General features: G+C 44.0%; 1 protein-coding gene and 1 long non-coding RNA gene across 2 annotated transcripts; both read left to right on the top strand.

Moving 5' to 3' along the window:
• Positions 1-13,252: 13,252 nt before the first annotated feature.
• GABARAPL1 (GABA type A receptor associated protein like 1) lies at positions 13,253-22,408 on the top strand. Its single transcript, XM_053692800.1, has 4 exons — positions 13,253-13,399; positions 17,488-17,566; positions 17,690-17,808; positions 20,907-22,408. The coding sequence occupies exons 1-4, from the start codon at positions 13,310-13,312 to the stop codon at positions 20,970-20,972; spliced, it is 354 nt and encodes a 117-aa protein (XP_053548775.1). The 5' UTR covers positions 13,253-13,309; the 3' UTR covers positions 20,973-22,408.
• Positions 19,067-19,428, top strand: LOC128640309 (uncharacterized). Its single transcript, XR_008399325.1, has 2 exons — positions 19,067-19,117; positions 19,323-19,428. It is a non-coding gene; the product is annotated as an uncharacterized LOC128640309 (long non-coding RNA).
• Positions 22,409-24,018: the final 1,610 nt, after the last annotated feature.

The following is a 24,018-nucleotide window of genomic DNA, read 5'->3' as shown; positions in this document are numbered from 1 at the left end:
GCAGCCTGCAGATCATCAGCCCTTGTGTAACACCTTCATTGCCACAGTCTGCAGATCATCAGCCCTCGTGAAACCCCTTCACTGCCACAGCCTTCAGATCATCAGCCCTTGTGTAACCCCTTCCCTGTCACAGTCTACAGAAAACCATCCATCTTGTAACCCCTTCCCTGTCACAGCCTGCAGATCATCAGCCCTTGTGTAACCCCTTCACTGTCACAGCCTACAGAAAATCATCCCTCTTGTAACCCCTTCCCTGTCACAGCCTGCAGATCATCAGCCCTTGTGTAACCCCTTCACTGACACAGCCTGCAGATCATCAGCCCTTGTGTAACCCCTTCATTGACAGTCTGCAGAACATTATTCCTCTTGTAACCCCTCCCTGCCACAGCCTGCAGATCCTCAGCCCTCGTGAAACCCCTTCACTGCCACAGCCTTCAGATCATCAGCCCTTGTGTAACCCCTTCCCTGTCACAGTCTACAGAAAACCATCCATCTTGTAACCCCTTCCCTGTCACAGCCTGCAGATCATCAGCCCTTGTGTAACCCCTTCATTGACAGTCTGCAGAACATAATTCCTCTTGTAACCCCTTCCCTGCGACAGCCTGCAGAACATAATTCCTCTTGTAACCCCTTCACTGCCACAGTCAGCAGAACATAATTCCTCTTGTAACCCCCCCCCCAACCCCGCCATAGCCTGCAGACCTTCAGGCTTATAGAAACCCTTTCACTGCCTCAGCCAACAGACATTTAGCCTGAAACCCTTTAACTGCCACATACTGCAGACCTTTAGCCTTATAGAAACCCTTTCACTGCCACAGCCTGCAGACCTTTAGCCTTATAGAAACCCTTTCACTGCCACAGCCTACAGACCTAGACCTTCAGCCTTATAGAAAACCTTTCACTGCCACAGCCTACAGACCTTTAGCCTTATAGAAACCCTTTCACTGCCACAGCCTACAGACCTTTAGCCTTATAGAAACCCTTTCACTACCACAGCCTGCAGACCTTTAGCCTTATAGAAACCCTTTCACTGCCACAGCCTGCAAACCTTTAGCCTTATAGAAACCCTTTCACTGCCACAGCCTGCAGACCTTTAACCTTATAGAAACCCTTTCACTGCCACAGCCTGCAGACCTTAAGCCTTATAGAAACATTTTACTGCCACAGCCTGCAAACCTTTAGCCAGTGACACAGCAGTGGCAGCTCAGGGGTTAATGTACTGTCAGTGACACAGCAGTGGCAGCTCAGGTGTTAATGCCCTCTTATAACAACAAACATCAGTGGTACTGTCAGTGACACTGCATTGGCAGCTCAGGGGTTAATGCCCTCTTAAAACAACAAACATTAGTGGTACTGACAGTGACACAGCAGTGGCAGCTCAGAGGTTAATGCTCTCTTAAAACAACAAACATTAGTGGTACTGTCAGTGACAAAGCAGTGGCAGCTCAGGGGTAATGCCCTCTTATAACAACAAACATCAGTGGTACTGTCAGTGACACAGCAGTAGCAGCTCATGGGTTAATATCCTCATAACAACAAACATCAGTGGTACTGTCAGTGACACAGCAGTGGCAGCTCAGGGGTTAATGTACTGTCAGTGACACAGCATTAGCAGCTCAGGGGTTAATGTCCTCATAACAACAAACATCAGTGGTAGTCAGTGACACAGCAGTGGCAGCTCAGGGGTTAATGTACTGTCAGTGACACAGCAGTGGCAGCTCAGGAGTTAATGCCCTCTTAAAACAACAAACATTAAAGGTACTGACAGTGACAAAGCAGTGGCAGCTCAGAGGTTAATGCTCTCTTAAAACAACAAACATTAGTGGTACTGACAGTGACACAGCAGTGGCAGCTCAGAGGTTAATGCTCTCTTAAAACAACAAACATAAGTGGTACTGTCAGTGACTCAGCAGTGGCAGCTCAGAGGTTAATGCTCTCTTAAAACAACAAACATAAGTGGTACTGTCAGTGACAAAGCAGTGGCAGCTCATGGGTTAATGTCCTCTTATAACAACAAACATCAGTGGTACTGTTAGTGACACAGCAGTGGCAGCTCATGGGTTAATGTCCTCTTATAACAACAAACATCAGTGGTACTGTCAGTGACACAGCATTAGCAGCTCAGGGGTTAATGTCCTCTTATAACAGCAAACATCAGTGGTACTGTCAGTGACACAGCATTAGCAGCTCAGGGGTTAATGCCATCTTATAACAACAAACATCAGTGGTACTGTCAGTGACACAGCATTAGCAGCTCAGGGGTTAATGCCATCTTATAACAAACATCAGTGGTACTGTCAGTGACAAAGCAGTGGCAGCTCAGGGCTTAATGCTATTGTATAACAACAAACATCAGTGGTACTGTCAGTGACAAAGCAGTGGCAGCTCAGGGGTTAATGTCCTCTTATAACAACAAACATCAGTGGTACTGTCAGTGACACAGCAGTGGCAGCTCATGGGCTAATGTCCTCTTATAACAACAAACATCAGTGGTACTGTCAGTGACACAGCATTAGCAGCTCAGGGGTTAATGTCCTCTTATAACAACAAACATCAGTGGTACTGTCAGTGACACAGCATTAGCAGCTCAGGGGTTAATGCCCTCTTATAACAACAAACATCAGTGGTACTGTCAGTGACAAAGCAGTGGCAGCTCAGGGGTTAATGCCATTGTATAACAACAAACATCAGTGGTACTGTCAGTGACACAGCATTAGCAGCTCAGGGGTTAATGCCCTCTTATAACAACAAACATCAGTGGTACTGTCAGTGACAAAGCAGTGGCAGCTCAGGGGTTAATGCCATTGTATAACAACGAACATCAGTGGTACTGTCAGTGACACAGCATTGGCAACTCAGGGGTTAATGCCATCTTATAACAACAAAGATCAGTGGTACTGTCAGTGACACAGCACTGGCAGCTCAGGGGTTAATGTCCTCTTATAACAACAAACATCAGTGGTACTGTCAGTGACACAGCATTAGCAGCTCAGGGGTTAATGTTCCAGCACCTTTGTTTTACACATTACTATTACATGTTATTACACATTACTATTACATGTTATTATTATGTTATTACACATTACTATTACATGTTATTACACAATATTTTTACATGTTATTATTATGTTATTACACATTACTATTACATGTTATTACACATTATTATTACATGTTATTATTATGTTATTACACATTACTATTACATGTTATTACACATTACTATTACATGTTATTATTATGTTATTACACATTACTATTACATGTTATTATTATGTTATTACACATTATTATTACATGTTATTACACATTACTATTACATGTTATTACACATTATTATTACATGTTATTATTATGTTATTACACATTACTATTACATGTTATTACACATTAATATTACATGTTATTATTATGTTATTACACATTATTATTACATGTTATTATTATGTTATTACACATTACTATTACATGTTATTACACATTATAATTACATGTTATTATTATGTTATTACACATTACTATTATGTTATAACACATTATTATTATTACATGTTATTATTATGTTATTACACATTACTATTACATGTTATTACACATTACTATTACATGTTATAATTATGTTTTTACACATTACTATTACATGTTATTACACATTACTATTACATGTTATTACACATTACTATTACATGTTATAATTATGTTTTTACACATTACTATTACATGTTATTATTATGTTATGTTATTAAACATTACAATCACAAGTTATTACACATTACTATTTCATGTTATTATGTTATTACAGATTACTCTTACATGTTATTACACATTACTATTACATGTTATTATTATGTTATTACACATTATTATTACATGTTATTACACATTACCATTACATGTTATTATTATGTTATTACACATTACTATTTTATGTTATTACACATTACTATTACATGTTATTATTATGTTATTACACATTACCATTACATGTTATTATTATGTTATTACACATTACTATTTTATGTTATTACACATTACTATTACATGTTATTATTATGTTATTACACATTATTATTACATGTTATTATTATGTTATTACACATTACCATTACATGTTATTACACATTACTATTACATGTTATTACACATTACTATTACATGTTATTATTATGTTATTACACATTATTATTACATGTTATTATTATGTTATTACACATTACCATTACATGTTATTACACATTACTATTACATGTTATTATTATGTTATTATACATTACTATTACATGTTATTACACATTACTATTACATGTTATTATTATGTTATTACACATTATTATTACATGTTATTATTATGTTATTACACATTATTATTACATTTTATTATTATGTTATTACACATCACTATTACATGTTATTATTATGTTATTACACATTACTATAACATGTTATTAAACATTACTATAACACGTTATTACACATTACATGTTATTACACATTACTATTACATGTTATTATTGTGTTATTACACGTTAGAATCTCAGCATATGGACAAATCAGAGTGCAGACTCCCGTGAGATGCCAGTTATATGAGATACTGTGAGCCTGAGGCGCATGCAGCTAACAGATGTGACTTCTGCATATTAATATTAACCTCTTGATGACCTGTACTACAGGGCTGGATTGGCCTACCAGGATACCAGGAGATTTCCAGGTGGGCTGTGGCAGCTTGGACTGGAAAGCTACAATTTAAAGTGGTGATTAATGGATGCAGTTGGGTTGTAGGGTGCCTAAATAACATAAATCTGGCATTTTTACTTAATGCAAAGTAATATAATTTAATTCTAAAAAAAATATTGGGGAAGGAGTATCCTAGTATCCCCTTTGAGAAAAATGGGGCATGTGCATTCTACAGACTCAACAGAAAATAGGGCTGCTTTTTATTCCCAGTCCGGCCCTGCTGTGCTACACAGGAGAGACCCGTGTGACAGACTGTGAGTTACCTGCTCCTCCTGTGTCCCTGACTCACTTGTTTACCTTCCCTGAGATCACGTGACACAGTCACAAGATGATGACAAAACAACCTACACAGCCTGCAGATCATCAGCCCTCGTGTAACCCCTTCACTGCCACAGTCTGCAGATCATCAGCCCTTGTATAACCCCTTCACTGCCGCAGCCTGCAGATCATCAGCCCTTGTGTAACCCCTTCACTGCCACAGCCTGCAGATCATCACCCCTCGTGTAACCCCTTCCCTGTCACAGCCTGCAGATGATCAGCCCTCGTGTAACCCCTTCACTGCCGCAGCATGCAGATCATCAGCCCTTGTGTAACCCCTTCATTGCCACAGCCTGCAGATCATCAGCCCTTGTGTAACCCCTTCACTGCCGCAGCCTGCAGATCATCAGCCCTCGTGTAACCCCTTCACTGCCGCAGCCTGCAGATCATCAGCCCTCGTGTAACCCCTTCACTGCCGCAGCCTGCAGATCATCAGCCCTTGTGTAACCCCTTCACTGTCACAGCCTACAGAAAATCATCCCTCTTGTAACCCCTTCCCTGTCACAGCCTGCAGATCATCAGCCCTCGTGTAACCCCTTCACTGCCGCAGCATGCAGATCATCAGCCCTTGTGTAACCCCTTCATTGCCACAGCCTGCAGATCATCAGCCCTTGTGTAACCCCTTCACTGCCGCAGCCTGCAGATCATCAGCCCTCGTGTAACCCCTTCACTGCCACAGCCTGCAGATCATCAGCCCTCGTGTAACCCATTCACTGCCGAAGCCTGCAGATCATCAGCCCTTGTGTAACCCCTTCCCTGTCGCAGTCTGCAGATCATCAGCCCTTGTGTAATCCCTTCATTGCCACAGTCTGCAGAACATTATTACTCTCGTAACTCCTTCACTGCCACAGCTTGCAGATCATCAGCCCTCATGTAACCCCTTCACTGCCACAGCCTGCGGATTATCAGCCCTCATGTAACCCCTTCACTGCCACAGCCTGCAGATCATCAGCCCTTGTGAAACCCCCTCATTGCCAGTCTGCAGAACATTATTCCTCTTGTAACTCCTTCACTGCCACAGCTTGCAGATCATCAGCCCTCGTGTAACCCCTTCACTGCCACAGCCTGCGGATTATCAGCCCTCATGTAACCCCTTCCCTGCCACAGCCTGCAGATCATCAGCCCTCGTGTAACCCCTTCAGTGCCACAGCCTGCAGAACATAATTCCTCTTGTAACTCCTTCCCTGCCACAGCCTACAGAACATCATGCCTCTTGTAACCCCTTCCCTGTCACAGTCTGCAGATCATCTGCCCTCATGTAACCCCTTCCCTGCCACAACCTGCAGAACATCAGTCCTCGTGAAACCCCTTCACTGCCACAGCCTGCAGAACATAATTCCTCTTGTAACCCCTTCCCTGCCACAGTCTGCAGAACATAATTCCTCTTGTAACCCCCCTCCCTGCCATAGCCTGCAGACCTTTAGGCTTATAGAAACCCTTTCACTGCCACAGCCTACAGACCTTTAGCCTGAAACCCTTTCACTGCCACAGCCTGCAGACCTTTAGCCTTATAGAAACCCTTCACTGCCACAACCTGCAGACCTTTAGCCTTATAGAAACCCTTTCACTGCCACAGCCTGCAGACCTTTAGCCTTATAGAAACCCTTCACTGCCACAGCCTGCAGACCTTTAGCCTTATAGAAACCCTTTCACTGCCACAGCCTGCAGACCTTTAGCCTTATAGAAACCCTTTCACTGCCACAGCCTGTAGACCTTTAGCCTTATAGAAACCCTTTCACTGCCACAGCCTGTAGACCTTTAGCCTTATAGAAACCCTTTACTGCCACAGCCTGCAAACCTTTAGCCCTTTGGAAACCCTTTCACTGCCACAGCCTGCAGACCTTTAGCCTTATAGAAACCCTTTCACTGCCACAGCCTGCAGACCTTCAGCCTTATAGAAACCATTCACTGCCACAGCCTGCAAACCTTTAGCCTTATGGAAACCCATTAAAATGTCCCAAATATCCCTGTGCTTGCCCAGTGGGCTGATCTCCAGGGAGTGGCACAGCACTGGGATCACTGTCTGTTGCCCTCTTATAACAACAAACATTAGTGGTAATGTCAGTGACACAGCAGTGGCAGCTCAGAGGTTAATGCCCTCTTATAACAACGAACATCAGTGGTCTGTCAGTGACACAGCAGTGGCAGCTCAGGGGTTAATGCCATCTTATAACAACAAACATCAGTGGTACTGTCAGTGATACAGCATTGGCAGCTCAGGGGTTAATGCCATCTTATAACAACAAACATCAGTGGTACTGTCAGTGACACAGCATTGGCAGCTCAGGGGTTAATGCCATCTTATAACAACAAACATCAGTGGTACTGTCAGTGACACAGCACTGGCAGCTCAGGGGTTAATGTCCTCTTATAACAACAAACATCAGTGGTAGTGTCAGTGACACAGCATTGGCAGCTCAGGGGTTAATGTCCTCTTATAACAACAAACATCAGTGGTACTGTCAGTGACACAGCACTGGCAGCTCAGGGGTTAATGTCCTCTTATAACAACAAACATCAGTGGTACTGTCAGTGACACAGCATTGGCAGCTCAGGGGTTAATGCCATCTTATAACAACAAACATCAGTGGTAGTGTCAGTGACACAGCATTAGCAGCTCAGGGGTTAATGCCATCTTATAACAACAAACATCAGTGGTACTGTCAGTAACACAGCATTGGCAGCTCAGGGGTTAATGTCCTCTTATAACAACAAACATCAGTGGTACTGTCAGTGACACAGCACTGGCAGCTCATGGGTTAATGTCCTCTTATAACAACAAACATCAGTGGTACTGTCAGTGACACAGCATTAGCAGCTCATGGGTTAATGTCCTCTTATAACAACAAACATCAGTGGTACTGTCAGTGACACAGCATTAGCAGCTCATGGGTTAATGTCCTCTTATAACAACAAACATCAGTGGTACTGTCAGTGACACAGCATTAGCAGCTCATGGGTTAATGTCCTCTTATAACAACAAACATCAGTGGTACTGTCAGTGACACAGCACTGGCAGCTCAGGGGTTAATGCCCTCTTATAACAACAAACATCAGTGGTACTGTCAGTGACACAGCACTGGCAGCTCAGGGGTTAATGTCCTCTTATAACAACAAACATCAGTGGTCTGTCAGTGACACAGCAGTGGCAGCTCAGGGGTTAATGTCCTCTTATAACAACAAACATCAGTGGTACTGTCAGTGACACAGCATTAGCAGCTCAGGGGTTAATGCCATCTTATAACAACAAACATCAGTGGTACTGTCAGTGACACAGCATTAGCAGCTCAGGGGTTAATGCCATCTTATAACAACAAACATCAGTGGTACTGTCAGTGACACAGCATTGGCAGCTCAGGGGTTAATGTCCTCTTATAACAACAAACATCAGTGGTACTGTCAGTGACACAGCACTGGCAGCTCAGGGGTTAATGTCCTCTTATAACAACAAACATCAGTGGTACTGTCAGTGACACAGCAGTGGCAGCTCAGGGGTTAATGTCCTCTTATAACAACAAACATCAGTGGTACTGTCAGTGACACAGCATTAGCAGCTCAGGGGTTAATGTCCTCTTATAACAACAAACATCAGTGGTACTGTCAGTGACACGGCATTAGCAGCTCAGGGGTTAATGCCATCTTATAACAACAAACATCAGTGGTACTCTCAGTGACACAGCATTAGCAGCTCAGGGGTTAATGCCATCTTATAACAACAAACATCAGTGGTACTGTCAGTGACACAGCATTAGCAGCTCAGGGGTTAATGTCCTCTTATAACAACAAACATCAGTGGTACTGTCAGTGACACAGCAGTGGCAGCTCAGGGGTTAATGTCCTCTTATAACAACAAACATCAGTGGTACTGTCAGTGACACAGCACTGGCAGCTCAGGGGTTAATGTCCTCTTATAACAACAAACATCAGTGGTACTGTCAGTGACACAGCATTAGCAGCTCAGGGGTTAATGCCATCTTATAACAACAAACATCAGTGGTCTGTCAGTGACACAGCATTAGCAGCTCAGGGGTTAATGCCATCTTATAACAACAAACATCAGTGGTACTGTCAGTGACACAGCATTAGCAGCTCAGGGGTTAATGTCCTCTTATAACAACAAACATCAGTGGTACTGTCAGTGACACAGCATTGGCAGCTCAGGGGTTAATGTCCTCTTATAACAACAAACATCAGTGGTACTGTCAGTGACACAGCATTGGCAGCTCAGGGGTTAATGTCCTCTTATAACAACAAACATCAGTGGTACTGTCAGTGACAAAGCAGTGGCAGCTCAGGGGTTAATGCCATCTTATAACAACAAACATCAGTGTTACTGTCAGTGACACAGCAGTGGCAGCTCAGGGGTTAATGCCATCTTATAACAACAAACATCAGTGGTACTGTCAGTGACACAGCATTAGCAGCTCAGGGGTTAATGTCCTCTTATAACAACAAACATCAGTGGTACTGTCAGTGACACAGCACTGGCAGCTCAGGGGTTAATGTCCTCTTATAACAACAAACATCAGTGGTACTGTCAGTGACACAGCATTGGCAGCTCAGGGGTTAATGTCCTCTTATAACAACAAACATCAGTGGTACTGTCAGTGACACAGCAGTGGCAGCTCAGGGGTTAATGCCATCTTATAACAACAAACATCAGTGGTACTGTCAGTGACACAGCATTAGCAGCTCAGGGGTTAATGCCATCTTATAACAACAAACATCAGTGGTACTGTCAGTGACACAGCATTAGCAGCTCAGGGGTTAATGCCATCTTATAACAACAAAGATCAGTGGTACTGTCAGTGACACAGCATTAGCAGCTCAGGGGTTAATGCCATCTTATAACAACAAACATCAGTGGTACTGTCAGTGACACAGCATTGGCAGCTCAGGGGTTAATGCCATCTTATAACAACAAACATCAGTGGTACTGTCAGTGACACAGCAGTGGCAGCTCAGGGGTTAATGTCCTCTTATAACAACAAACATCAGTGGTACTGTCAGTGACACAGCAGTGGCAGCTCAGGGGTTAATGCCATCTTATAACAACAAACATCAGTGGTACTGTCAGTGACACAGCAGTGGCAGCTCAGGGGTTAATGTCCTCTTATAACAACAAACATCAGTGGTACTGTCAGTGACACAGCATTAGCAGCTCAGGGGTTAATGTCCTCTTATAACAACAAACATCAGTGGTACTGTCAGTGACACAGCACTGGCAGCTCAGGGGTTAATGTCCTCTTATAACAACAAACATCAGTGGTACTGTCAGTGACACAGCACTGGCAGCTCAGGGGTTAATGTCCTCTTATAACAACAAACATCAGTGGTACTGTCAGTGACACAGCATTAGCAGCTCAGGGGTTAATGTCCTCTTATAACAACAAACATCAGTGGTACTGTCAGTGACACGGCATTAGCAGCTCAGGGGTTAATGCCATCTTATAACAACAAACATCAGTGGTACTGTCAGTGACACAGCATTAGCAGCTCAGGGGTTAATGTCCTCTTATAACAACAAACATCAGTGGTACTGTCAGTGACACGGCATTAGCAGCTCAGGGGTTAATGCCATCTTATAACAACAAACATCAGTGGTACTCTCAGTGACACAGCATTAGCAGCTCAGGGGTTAATGCCATCTTATAACAACAAACATCAGTGGTACTGTCAGTGACACAGCATTAGCAGCTCAGGGGTTAATGTCCTCTTATAACAACAAACATCAGTGGTACTGTCAGTGACACAGCAGTGGCAGCTCAGGGGTTAATGTCCTCTTATAACAACAAACATCAGTGGTACTGTCAGTGACACAGCACTGGCAGCTCAGGGGTTAATGTCCTCTTATAACAACAAACATCAGTGGTACTGTCAGTGACACAGCATTAGCAGCTCAGGGGTTAATGCCATCTTATAACAACAAACATCAGTGGTCTGTCAGTGACACAGCATTAGCAGCTCAGGGGTTAATGCCATCTTATAACAACAAACATCAGTGGTACTGTCAGTGACACAGCATTAGCAGCTCAGGGGTTAATGTCCTCTTATAACAACAAACATCAGTGGTACTGTCAGTGACACAGCATTGGCAGCTCAGGGGTTAATGTCCTCTTATAACAACAAACATCAGTGGTACTGTCAGTGACACAGCATTGGCAGCTCAGGGGTTAATGTCCTCTTATAACAACAAACATCAGTGGTACTGTCAGTGACAAAGCAGTGGCAGCTCAGGGGTTAATGCCATCTTATAACAACAAACATCAGTGTTACTGTCAGTGACACAGCAGTGGCAGCTCAGGGGTTAATGCCATCTTATAACAACAAACATCAGTGGTACTGTCAGTGACACAGCATTAGCAGCTCAGGGGTTAATGTCCTCTTATAACAACAAACATCAGTGGTACTGTCAGTGACACAGCACTGGCAGCTCAGGGGTTAATGTTCTCTTATAACAACAAACATCAGTGGTACTGTCAGTGACACAGCATTGGCAGCTCAGGGGTTAATGTCCTCTTATAACAACAAACATCAGTGGTACTGTCAGTGACACAGCAGTGGCAGCTCAGGGGTTAATGCCATCTTATAACAACAAACATCAGTGGTACTGTCAGTGACACAGCATTAGCAGCTCAGGGGTTAATGCCATCTTATAACAACAAACATCAGTGGTACTGTCAGTGACACAGCATTAGCAGCTCAGGGGTTAATGCCATCTTATAACAACAAACATCAGTGGTACTGTCAGTGACACAGCATTAGCAGCTCAGGGGTTAATGTCCTCTTATAACAACAAACATCAGTGGTACTGTCAGTGACACAGCATTAGCAGCTCAGGGGTTAATGTCCTCTTATAACAACAAACATCAGTGGTACTGTCAGTGACACAGCAGTGGCAGCTCAGGGGTTAATGTCCTCTTATAACAACAAACATCAGTGGTACTGTCAGTGACACAGCACTGGCAGCTCAGGGGTTAATGTCCTCTTATAACAACAAACATCAGTGGTACTGTCAGTGACACAGCATTAGCAGCTCAGGGGTTAATGCCATCTTATAACAACAAACATCAGTGGTCTGTCAGTGACACAGCATTAGCAGCTCAGGGGTTAATGCCATCTTATAACAACAAACATCAGTGGTACTGTCAGTGACACAGCATTAGCAGCTCAGGGGTTAATGTCCTCTTATAACAACAAACATCAGTGGTACTGTCAGTGACACAGCATTGGCAGCTCAGGGGTTAATGTCCTCTTATAACAACAAACATCAGTGGTACTGTCAGTGACACAGCATTGGCAGCTCAGGGGTTAATGTCCTCTTATAACAACAAACATCAGTGGTACTGTCAGTGACAAAGCAGTGGCAGCTCAGGGGTTAATGCCATCTTATAACAACAAACATCAGTGTTACTGTCAGTGACACAGCAGTGGCAGCTCAGGGGTTAATGCCATCTTATAACAACAAACATCAGTGGTACTGTCAGTGACACAGCATTAGCAGCTCAGGGGTTAATGTCCTCTTATAACAACAAACATCAGTGGTACTGTCAGTGACACAGCACTGGCAGCTCAGGGGTTAATGTTCTCTTATAACAACAAACATCAGTGGTACTGTCAGTGACACAGCATTGGCAGCTCAGGGGTTAATGTCCTCTTATAACAACAAACATCAGTGGTACTGTCAGTGACACAGCAGTGGCAGCTCAGGGGTTAATGCCATCTTATAACAACAAACATCAGTGGTACTGTCAGTGACACAGCATTAGCAGCTCAGGGGTTAATGCATCTTATAACAACAAACATCAGTGGTACTGTCAGTGACACAGCATTAGCAGCTCAGGGGTTAATGCCATCTTATAACAACAAACATCAGTGGTACTGTCAGTGACACAGCATTAGCAGCTCAGGGGTTAATGTCCTCTTATAACAACAAACATCAGTGGTACTGTCAGTGACACAGCATTAGCAGCTCAGGGGTTAATGTCCTCTTATAACAACAAACATCAGTGGTACTGTCAGTGACACAGCAGTGGCAGCTCAGGGGTTAATGTCCTCTTATAACAACAAACATCAGTGGTACTGTCAGTGACACAGCATTAGCAGCTCAGGGGTTAATGTTCCAGCAGCTTTGTTTTGCTCAGCTGGTACCGCCCAGGGGCGGGGCCGTGACGTCACATGCCAGCTGGTTATACTGTAGCAGCCGAGGGCAGAGCAGCAGTAACGGGACTGGCGGAGGCTCCGGGCAGCTGCAGATATGAAGTTCCAGTACAAGGAGGATCATCCGTTCGAATATCGGAAGAAGGAGGGGGAGAAGATCAGGAAAAAATATCCGGACAGGGTGCCCGTGAGTACTGCGCTGCAGTCTGCAGAGCATTGCACCTCGGCCCATTGTCTGCAGAGCATTGCACCCCGGCCCATTGTCTGCAGAGCATTGCACCTCGGCCCATTGTCTGCAGAGCATTGCACCCCGGCCCATTGTCTGCAGAGCATTGCACCCCGGCCCATTGTCTGCAGAGCATTGCACCCCGGCCCATTGTCTGCAGAGCATTGCACCTCGGCCCATTGTCTACAGAGCATTGCACCCCGGCCCATTGTCTGCAGAGCATTGCACCCCGGCCCATTGTCTGCAGAACATTGCACCACCCTGGTCTATTGGCTTCAGAGCATTGCACCACTACCCCCCATCTATCCCCTCAGTCCTTGCACCCTCCTCTGTCTCCTCTGCAGATGCTGAAACCTCACTAAATGGCCTCCCTGCATTATTAACTCCTTCCCTACAGATGTCAGCTGGTGGGGCCCTGTGATGCCCTCCTATGCCAACACTGTAGCTGACGTCAGTATTTATATATTGATGTCTCTAGCCGCAGCTGGCATTGGCTTTATACCCGTGGGCATCAGTAAAGCAGACCTGCTTACCCGCTGTTTTTATAGTAAAATAATTTTGTTTGACAGACGGTTCATAGAGCTAAAATAAGGTCGTACATAGAAATGCAGCATCTGGCACTCAGACAGTGATAAACCCCCAGGTGTCTATAGAGAAGAGCTGTAATCAGGGCTTTATGCAGAGGACCAAAGAACACTGGGCAAACAAACCAGTAGGGAGTCACAAGTGTCAGAAAAGATGGGCACAGAGAGGGATAGCCATAGCTTAGCCACAAGAGATGGGCACAGAGAGGGATAGCCATAGCTTAGCCACTAGAGATGGGCACAGAGAGGGATAGACATAGCTTAGCCACAAGAGATGGGCACAGAGAGGGATAGCCATAGCTTAGCCACTAGAGATGGGCACAGAGAGGGATAGCCATAGCTTAGCCACTAGAGATGGGCACAGAGAGGGATAGACATAGCTTAGCCACAAGAGATGGGCACAGAGAGGGATAGCCATAGCTTAGCCACTAGAGATGGGCACAGGGAGGGATAGCCATAGCTTAGCCACTAGAGATGGGCACAGAGAGGGATAGCCATAGCTTAGCCACTAGAGATGGGCACAGAGAGGGATAGCCATAGCTTAGCCACTAGAGATGGGCACAGGGAGGAGTGGCCATAGCTTAGCCACAAGAGATGGGCACAGGGAGGAGTGGCCATAGCTTAGCCACTAGAGATGGGCACAGGGAGGAGTGGCCATAGCTTAGCCACAAGAGATGGGCACAGAGAGTGATAGCCATAGTTTAGCCACAAGAGATGGGCACAGAGAGGAGTAGCCATAGCTTAGCCACTAGAGATGGGCACAGAGAGGGATAGCCATAGCTTAGCTACAAGAGATGGGCACAGGGAGGAGTGGCCATAGCTTAGCCACAAGAGATGGGCACAGGGAGGAGTGGCCATAGCTTAGCCACAAGTGATGGGCACAGGGAGGAGTGGCCATAGCTTAGCCACAAGAGATGAGCACAGAGAGGGATAGCCATAGTTTAGCTACAAGAGATGGGCACAGAGAGGAGTAGCCATAGTTTAGCCACTAGAGATGGGCACAGGGAGGAGTAGCCATAGTTTAGCCACTAGAGATGGGCACAGAGAGGAGTAGCCATAGTTTAGCCACAAGAGATGGGCACAGAGAGGAGTAGCCATAGCTTAGCCACAAGAGATGGGCACAGAGGAGTGGCCATAGCTTAGCCACAAGAGATGGGCACAGAGGAGTGGCCATAGCTTAGCCACAAGAGATGGGCACAGAGAGGGATAGCCATAGTTTAGCCACAAGAGATGGGCACAGAGCGGAGTAGCCATAGCTTAGCCACTAGAGATGTTCACAGGGAGGAGTAGCCATAGCTTAGCCACTAGAGATGGGCACAGAGAGGGATAGCCATAGGTTAGCTACAAGAGATGGGCACAGGGAGGAGTAGCCATAGCTTAGCCACAAGAGATGGGCACAGGGAGGAGTAGCCATAGCTTAGCCACAAGAGATGGGCACAGGGAGGAGTGGCCATAGCTTAGCCACAAGAGATGTTCACAGGGAGGAGTAGTCATAGCTTAGCCACTAGAGATGTTCACAGGGAGGAGTAGTCATAGCTTAGCCACAAGAGATGGGCACAGAGAGGAGTAGCCATAGCTTAGCCACTAGAGATGGGCACAGGGAGGAGTAGCCATAGTTTAGCCACTAGAGATGGGCACAGAGCGGAGTAGCCATAGCTTAGCCACAAGAGATGGGCACAGAGCAGAGTAGCCATAGCTTAGCCACAAGAGATGGGCACAGAGAGGAGTAGCCATAGCTTAGCCACAAGGGCTGGGCACAGAGAAGAGTAGCCATAGCTTAGCCACAAGGGCTAGACACAGAGAAGAGTAGCCATAGCTTAGCCACAAGGGCTGGGCACAGAGAAGAGTAGCCATAGCTTAGCCACAAGGGCTAGACACAGAGAAGAGTAGCCATAGCTTAGCCACAAGGGCTGGGCACAGAGAAGAGTAGCCATAGCTTAGCCACAAGGGCTGGGCACAGAGAAGAGTAGCCATAGCTTAGCCACAAGGGCTGGGCACAGAGAAGAGTAGCAAATAGCTTAGCCACAAGAGATGGGCATAGAAAATAGTAGCCTAGGCATTGCAGATGGGTATCAGCCTAGGTACAAGGGATGGGTATACAGTGTAGCAGAAACAGCCTGGGCACCATCAGTAGGCAAACAGGAGAGATAAGTCTAGTGGTGATGAGTCCTGAGCTAAATGACTACCAGTTTAGAGCTTGCATTATTGAAGTGACTATGTTTAGATGCTAGAGAGGCTGATTTCTCCGGCTCATTGCGTTGGGAGAGGTTGAGTTTCCTGAGGCTAGTTTCTCTGGTTAAGTATATTGTGTACGGTGGGTGCAATTAGAGAGGAGTCATTCCCTGGTGCATGGAGTTGTGGAGCATTCTCTGGTGTTTGGGGTCATGGGAGAGGTTGAGTTTCCTGAGGCTAGTCTCTCTGGCTAAGTATATTGTGTACGGTGGGTGCAATTAGAGAGGAGTCATTCCCTGGTGCATGGAGTTGTGGAACATTCTCTGGTGTTTGGGGTCATGGGAGAGGTTTCAAGTTGTGGGAGCATTCTCTGGCACATGGGGTTGGGGGGTAATTTTCCACTATATGGGATTGTGGGGGATGATATCTGGAGCATGGTGTAGTTGTGGGACATTCTTATGTGTGTGGTGTAGTGTGGGACATTCTTATGTGTGTGGTGTAGTTGTGGGACATTCTTATGTGTGTGGTGTAGTTGTGGGACATTCTTATGTGTGTGGTGTAGTTGTGGGACATTCTTATGTGTGTGGTGTAGTTGTGGGACATTCTTATGTGTGTGGTGTAGTTGTGGGACATTCTTATGTGTGTGGTGTAGTGTGGGACATTCTTATGTGTGTGGTGTAGTGTGGGACATTCTTATGTGTGTGGTGTAGTGTGGGACATTCTTATGTGTGTGGTGTAGTTGTGGGACATTCTTATGTGTGTGGGACATTCTTATGTGTGTGGTGTAGTTGTGGGACATTCTTATGTGTGTGGTGTAGTGTGGGACATTCTTATGTGTGTGGTGTAGTGTGGGACATTCTCTGTTTTGTTTATCAGGGTGAATACATTCTGCAGCGAGTGGCACCATTTTCCCTGGTATATTACATTGTACAGGGCAGATTCCTTAGGTACAATGGGGCTAGATTTGATTTCTTGGGATAGGAACAGGGCAGAGTGGGCCCCTGTAGGGAGGTTCACTGTTCCCATCCTGCTGATGATAAGTCACCTTGACATATATAGCAGGAATAAAACTGGCAGAGCTTCAGCCACCTAATATCTTGTATCTGGGACATGTATACTGTTGGGGCCGCGCTATATTAAGCAAATAAAATGAATATTTCCATTCTCTTCATTGCTCTGGCTACCCCAGGAGTCAATGCTGCTGTTTGTCCTCATTAAACACCCCCCCCCCCCCTCCCCCATTACCAACTGACTTCTAACTGGACTCACAAACTTCTGTAACTTTTATTTCAGGTCATTGTAGAAAAGGCTCCCAAAGCTCGTGTGCCAGATCTGGATAAGAGGAAGTACCTGGTGCCCTCTGACCTCACAGGTGAGCATCTTCCTTAAGTTTTGCAAATTCAGTGCCAGGGCAAATTGCTCTGTAATGTGCCAACCTAGAGGGTAATACATATTATAATCTTTATTCCTCCTCGATTTCTTTTTTACTCTCCAGTGGGACAGTTTTACTTCCTTATCAGAAAGAGGATTCATCTTCGCCCAGAAGATGCCCTGTTTTTCTTTGTCAACAACACAATCCCACCCACCAGTGCAACCATGGGTCAGCTGTACGAGGTAACGCCACCCTACTGGGCAGCTTTTTGTTGTTTTGTGTCATAAACTGCATCATGTGTAATCTCAGTCAGTAGGAAGCGAGAAGTAATTATGTGGGATAGGTGTAAGTGCCTGAACACTGGCAAGGCTGTATGTGGCACACCAGTCATAGCTCCATCAGGTGTGGGCAGGGTCGTATTTTGGCCTAGGCAAACAAGGCACTTGCCTAGGGGGGCAGCATTTTTAAGTCTCACTACACAAACACTACACCCACACATACACTCACAGCACTACAGATACTGCACTACACACACACACACTAACCATATACTCACACAAACACACACGCACATAATCGCTCGCACTTGAACATTTACTTTGGAAAAATAAAGTTACATTATATCCTCGCCAAAAAATATTATGCACAAAAAAGATCTAACACCTGAGGGGGGCAACCAAAATTTCAACTGCCTAGGGCAGCACAAAACCTAAATATGCCACTATGTGTGGGCGTGAGCCCTTTTGATGCTGTGTGAGGTTGGGGCATTACCCATCATGCATTTATATGTGCCTGATATGAAGAAGGTATGGTGCTGCTTTTTTGCTGGTGCAGGTAATGTCACATTAAATGATGTCACACAAAACACATAGCACAGGTAATGCCGTTAAATGGGGTCATGTTACACACCTGGTGCAGGTAATGCCAATGCCTTAGGTCATGTTACACACCTGGTGCAGGTAATGCCAATGCCTTAGGTCATGTTACACACCTAGGGCAGGTAATGCTAATGCCTTAGATCATGTTACACACCTGGTGCAGGTAATGCCAATACCATAGGTCATGTTACACACCTGGCGCAGGTAATGCCAATGCCTTAGGTCATGTTACACACCTGGCGCAGGTAATGCCAATGCCTTAGGTCATGTTACACACCTGGCGCAGGTAATGCCAATGTTGTAGGTCATGTTACACACCTGGCGCAGGTAATGCCAATGTTGTAGGTCATGTTACACACCTGGCGCAGGTAATGCCAATGTTGTAGGTCATGTTACACACCTGGCGCAGGTTATGCCAATGCCTTAGGTCATGTTACACACCTGGTGCAGGTAATGCCAATGGCTTAGGTCATGTTACACACCTAGTGCAGGTAATGCCAGTGTTGTAGGTCATGTTACACACCTGGCGCAGGTAATGCCAATGCCTTAGATCATGTTACACACCTGGCGCAGGTAATGCCAATGCCTTAGATCATGTTACACACCTGGCGCAGGTAACGCCAATGTTGTAGGTCATGTTACACACCTGGTGCAGGTAATGCCAATGTTGTAGGTCATGTTACACACCTGGCGCAGGTAATGCCAATGTTGTAGGTCATGTTACACACCTGGCGCAGGTTATGCCAATGCCTTAGGTCATGTTACACACCTGGTGCAGGTAATGCCAATGGCTTAGGTCATGTTACACACCTAGTGCAGGTAATGCCAGTGTTGTAGGTCATGTTACACACCTAGTGCAGGTAATGCCAGTGTTGTAGGTCATGTTACATACCTGGTGCAGTTAAGAAATTTAAAGGAGCAGAGGGTGTCTTTGCCACTTTTCTAATAAGCTCCCCACAAGCTCAAAATATAGATTCCACACAAGTTACAAAAAATGAAAAGGGCGCGTGCACAGCTGACAAGGAATAAATATCAGTATGTATCTAAACAATCTAAATAAATCCCAAACACTTCTGACCGTAAGGATAATTTCTTATTTTGTATATAAAAAGTATATTCAAGTTTAAAAACAATTTTATCAAACCGTAACAGTATAGCAACAACAATGTAATAGCACGGATGTAACAACAGTAAATCTGTGTCAGTTTAACAGCACAACTATGTCCGTATATACAGCGCAGATTTTCTTCTTAATCACTAGAACTTCCATATATTACAAAAGGTATTAAGCATAGAAAACAGTAAGTTGTTATGCCCTCATTGCTCATAGATATTGGTCATTTTAAATCTGTTTCAGACAATACGATGTATATCGTTAGCCTAGATAAGTCTTTTATGGACCTTCTGATATCTGTTTCCAAAAAACTTTGCCGTTCAGTCCCAAATGTCACTATGTGACTATCTCAGCAGCTTTCCAAACCGGCTTTATTTTATAGCTTTCACAAACCAGCCTTGCTGGGTGTAGAAAACAGAGCCTCTTGGCCAGCAAATGTAATACACTGACCGGTTCAACTTTACCTCTCCAGCAGCAGGATCACAGTCCCTCCTTAGGAGACTGAGCACGCAAACTTTCAAAGCGCTTTCCAATCCACAACTCTCAGCGGTTTCTGCTGTTCAGTTCACCTGCTATCGTGATTGTATGATGTGGTCGGTCAGCTGATTTTTTGCTGTACTCTGATTGGTCCAAAATGCGATCTCTCAATTTAAGGCTTTTTTCTTGATATCGTTTGTCACAGAGTTTAAAAGTATGCTCAGGTATAGTTTCAAGTGGCACCCTACAAGAATGCCAATGCTGTAGGTCATGCTACACTCCTGGTGCAGGTAATGCCAATGCCTTAGATCATGTTACACACCTGGTGCAGGTAATGCCATTGCCGTAGATCATGTTACACACCTGGTGCAGGTAATGCTAATGCCTTAGGTCATGTTACACACCTAGTGCAGGTAATGCCAATGCCTTAGGTCATGTTACACTCCTGGTGCAGGTAATGCTAATGCCTTAGGTCATGTTACACACCTTGCGCTGGTAATGCCAATGCCTTAGATCATGATACACACCTTGCGCAGGTAATGCCAATGCCTTAGATCATGTTACACACCTTGCGCAGGTAATGCCAATGCCTTAGATCATGTTACACACCTGATGCAGGTAATGCCAATGCCTTAGATCATGTTACACACCTTGTGCAGGTAATGCTAATGCCTTAGATCATGTTACACACCTGGCGCAGGTAATGCCAATGCCTTAGATCATGTTACACACCTGGTGCAGGTAATGCCAATGCCTTAGATCCTGTTACACACCTTGTGCAGGTAATGTTAATGCCTTAGATCATGTTACACACCTGGCGCAGGTAATGCTAATGCTTACACAGTAACAACAGTGTGCTGTTCCTTTGCAGGATAACCATGAGGAGGACTGCTTCCTGTATGTGGCCTACAGTGATGAGAGTGTGTATGGGAAGTGATGGAGTAGGGTGAAGCTCATCACAAAACTCACCACACCACCACCAACCGCATCACAGAACATCCAACCTCTAGGACTGTACATCTCATGGAACCTGCCAGCTCTAGGCCTGGATGTCACATGAATACAGGACCAGTGCATGATGGGAAGGATTTAGCAACCTCTAGGGCTGGACAGTTCAAGATAATGACCAAAGATAAAAGAATGCCAAGCTGCTCTGCTGTGGGTTGACTGTCTATATAGGAAGGTGTGTTGCATTGAGATGCTCAAGGTGATATGAAACAGATCTGAGCACCTCTAGGGCTGTGTGGTTCCAAGATGTTGAACTCATCACCTGTCGGACTGGACAAGCACATTCCCTCCCCCCCCCCTCTACAGCTTCATCTATGTTATACAAACATTCCCTCTCTGGAAGTCAGGCCACACCCAGTCATGTGACTCACAAAGCCCCTCCCCTCCGTATTTATTTCAGTTCTATTGTGTAATACAGGGAGAAGAAAGCCGTTGATTGGCTACAGAATGTTAATTATTAACTCACCAGTGATTCATAATTTTATTTTAAACTTAGATACGTAAATAACATCTCTGTCCTGTAATGTACCCGGGAGGTTCCTTGCATGGTCACAGGATGACTAGAATAAGTGACTTTCTTTTTTGTTCATGGTTTCCTTTTGGTGCACTATTCATTGAAGGAGTTGTAAGTACTTTCTTAAGTTATAACACCTCTGTACTTTTTTTTTTTATTAATTTATTTTTTCTTGTAATGTTTGTTGTAAATTAGTAGAAAGCTGTGCAGCATTTTATGTTGTTGGGTTTTTTTGTTTTGTTTTTTACAACTGTGCTCATCAGGACGTGTGACTACAGCACTCTGTATTTTGTTAATATCAGAATCGGACTTCATTCATTTTACTAATTGGATCCTGCGTTGGATTGTTGCCAGTTTATACCAGTGACTAACGCACAGTTTCTTGCAGTCTATTTTGATCTCTTTAGTAGGAAGTTTGTTTATAAAACCATTTGCACCGTGTAGGCTTTGATTCTCTGTGTCAACATGAAGGAAATACCTTTTCTGGGGTCTGGTGCATAGTCTTTTGCTTGCCTTGTACTGATTTGTATCGTAGCTACAACATGTTAGACACCCCTGACATCACCAACCTGAGCATTCACCCCGTGTAATAGATGAAGTAAGAACGTGACAAAGATTTGTGCTGACTCTCCAGGCTTCACTAATAAGTGGCATTATGTTGTTTGCTGCTGCTGCTTTTTTATTGTGACATTAGTATATTTTATATGCTTAAATACAGAAGGTCATTTATTCATCTCATTATTCTAGTGCATATTTCATATTTCTTTATGTTTCCATATAATATTGTCATTGTTTTGTTTAATAACGTTACAGTTATTATGTTCCTGCATTAAAATAAAACTGGAAAAGTATCTAATGGAAAGGAGCGGATTTTATTTCTGCAGGGTCCCTAGGTAACAGTATAAAATAGATATTTGTAATAATGCGTTAGACTTCCGATCAGTATTACTGTTGCAGCATAATGAGCTTAAGCCATAATAACTGCAATACAATAAAAATTGCTACGGGGCGCTAATACTATGAAACAGGATGTGAATACCAAACTATTATAAGATATCTGATAATGGATACAAATGTAGATACAATAACTACAAATGTAGAGACAGGTTATCGTCACCATTTATATGTAAAGTCCCAAAAGAATAAATGTTGATGAGGAAATCATCAAAGATAACAATACAGAGAGTTCTCGTATCCTTATAGATATAGTCGTCTGCTTTTCTTTACTCTGGGAGCAACCATTCTAGAAACAGCAAAAAGAGAAAGAAGGCGCCAGCTTTGGGTATCAATCCAGGTGTAGATGTATCAGACTTAGCCCGTATAACAGGGCACTCACAACGTGCTAAGTGTAGCGTGCTGAAAATTGACAGTGTACCAGCTCACTGGCCCAGAGTAACAGAAACCTAAGGAAGCGCTCCACTGGAACAACCTGATAACCTCCCAAATGCTGCCACACTTATAAAATAAGTGGCAAATGTATTAAAATCCGTTAAAACCATAAAATACAAGTGCTGACACCATGTAGGGGTGATAGAATGTTAACCAATGTGTATACAACGTGTTTTTCTGCATTCAAAATCATCATTTCATCAGGCATAAGTGATCCTTACAGACAAGGTCTTTAAATGAGAAGGGTGAATGGGAGTAGTTCACCTTACTTTAAAGGGTCATTAAACTCAAACTTACCCCCCATAAAATGTTTAATGTAGAATGTTTAAAAAGAAATACAGTGCAGTTTCATAATTTGAGGGGGTTTCCCTCCCCCGCAGAGTCTGGTGTGGATACTGCACGTTGTGACCCGGCTACATGCTACACTGCTTAGAGCAGAGAACAAGCTCATTTACAACTGGAATCTGATTGGCTAAAGCAAAGAAAGGTTGTATATTCCTGGGCTGCACTGAAATATGAATTCCCTGCAAAATATAACAGTAAATGTACTGTATTTAATGCTTATACAACATTTTTGTTATATTCCGAATATAAAATGACTTTACATGTCTCTTTCTACTGAACACTGGAGCTGATCCCAGTAAATCGTCAGTGGTTGGAAATGAGCCTTTTTCATGCTGATGTGATCATAATAAGCCATTTTTATTGTTTCAGCTTTATTTACATTATCAATGTATTTAATTCTGATCTCAAACTAAGTTCTCATTATTTAAATCAGGGTTCTTCAAACTTTTTTTCCCAAGACCCAGTCAGGGCCGGACTAGGAACAAAAAGAGGCCCTGGCATTTTAGAGACAAAAACATTTACAATGTAAACACCCTAAAATCACTGTATTGTAGTGGTTGGTATAAAAAATAAAGTAAAATATAGGGCACAAAGTATATGTCACAAAATACACATTCAGATGTAGCTACAGGTCACAAAGTACATGTCACATAACACACATTTAGCTGTAGCTATAGGGCACAAAGTATATGTCGCATGACATATTCAGCTTTAGCTTTAAGTCACA

The sequence above is a fragment of the Bombina bombina genome, chromosome 9, assembly GCF_027579735.1.
Source record: "Bombina bombina isolate aBomBom1 chromosome 9, aBomBom1.pri, whole genome shotgun sequence".
NCBI classification, from domain to species: Eukaryota; Metazoa; Chordata; class Amphibia; order Anura; family Bombinatoridae; genus Bombina; species Bombina bombina.
Note: the sequence above shows the minus strand (reverse complement) of the source record. Positions and strands in the feature narration are given on the sequence as shown.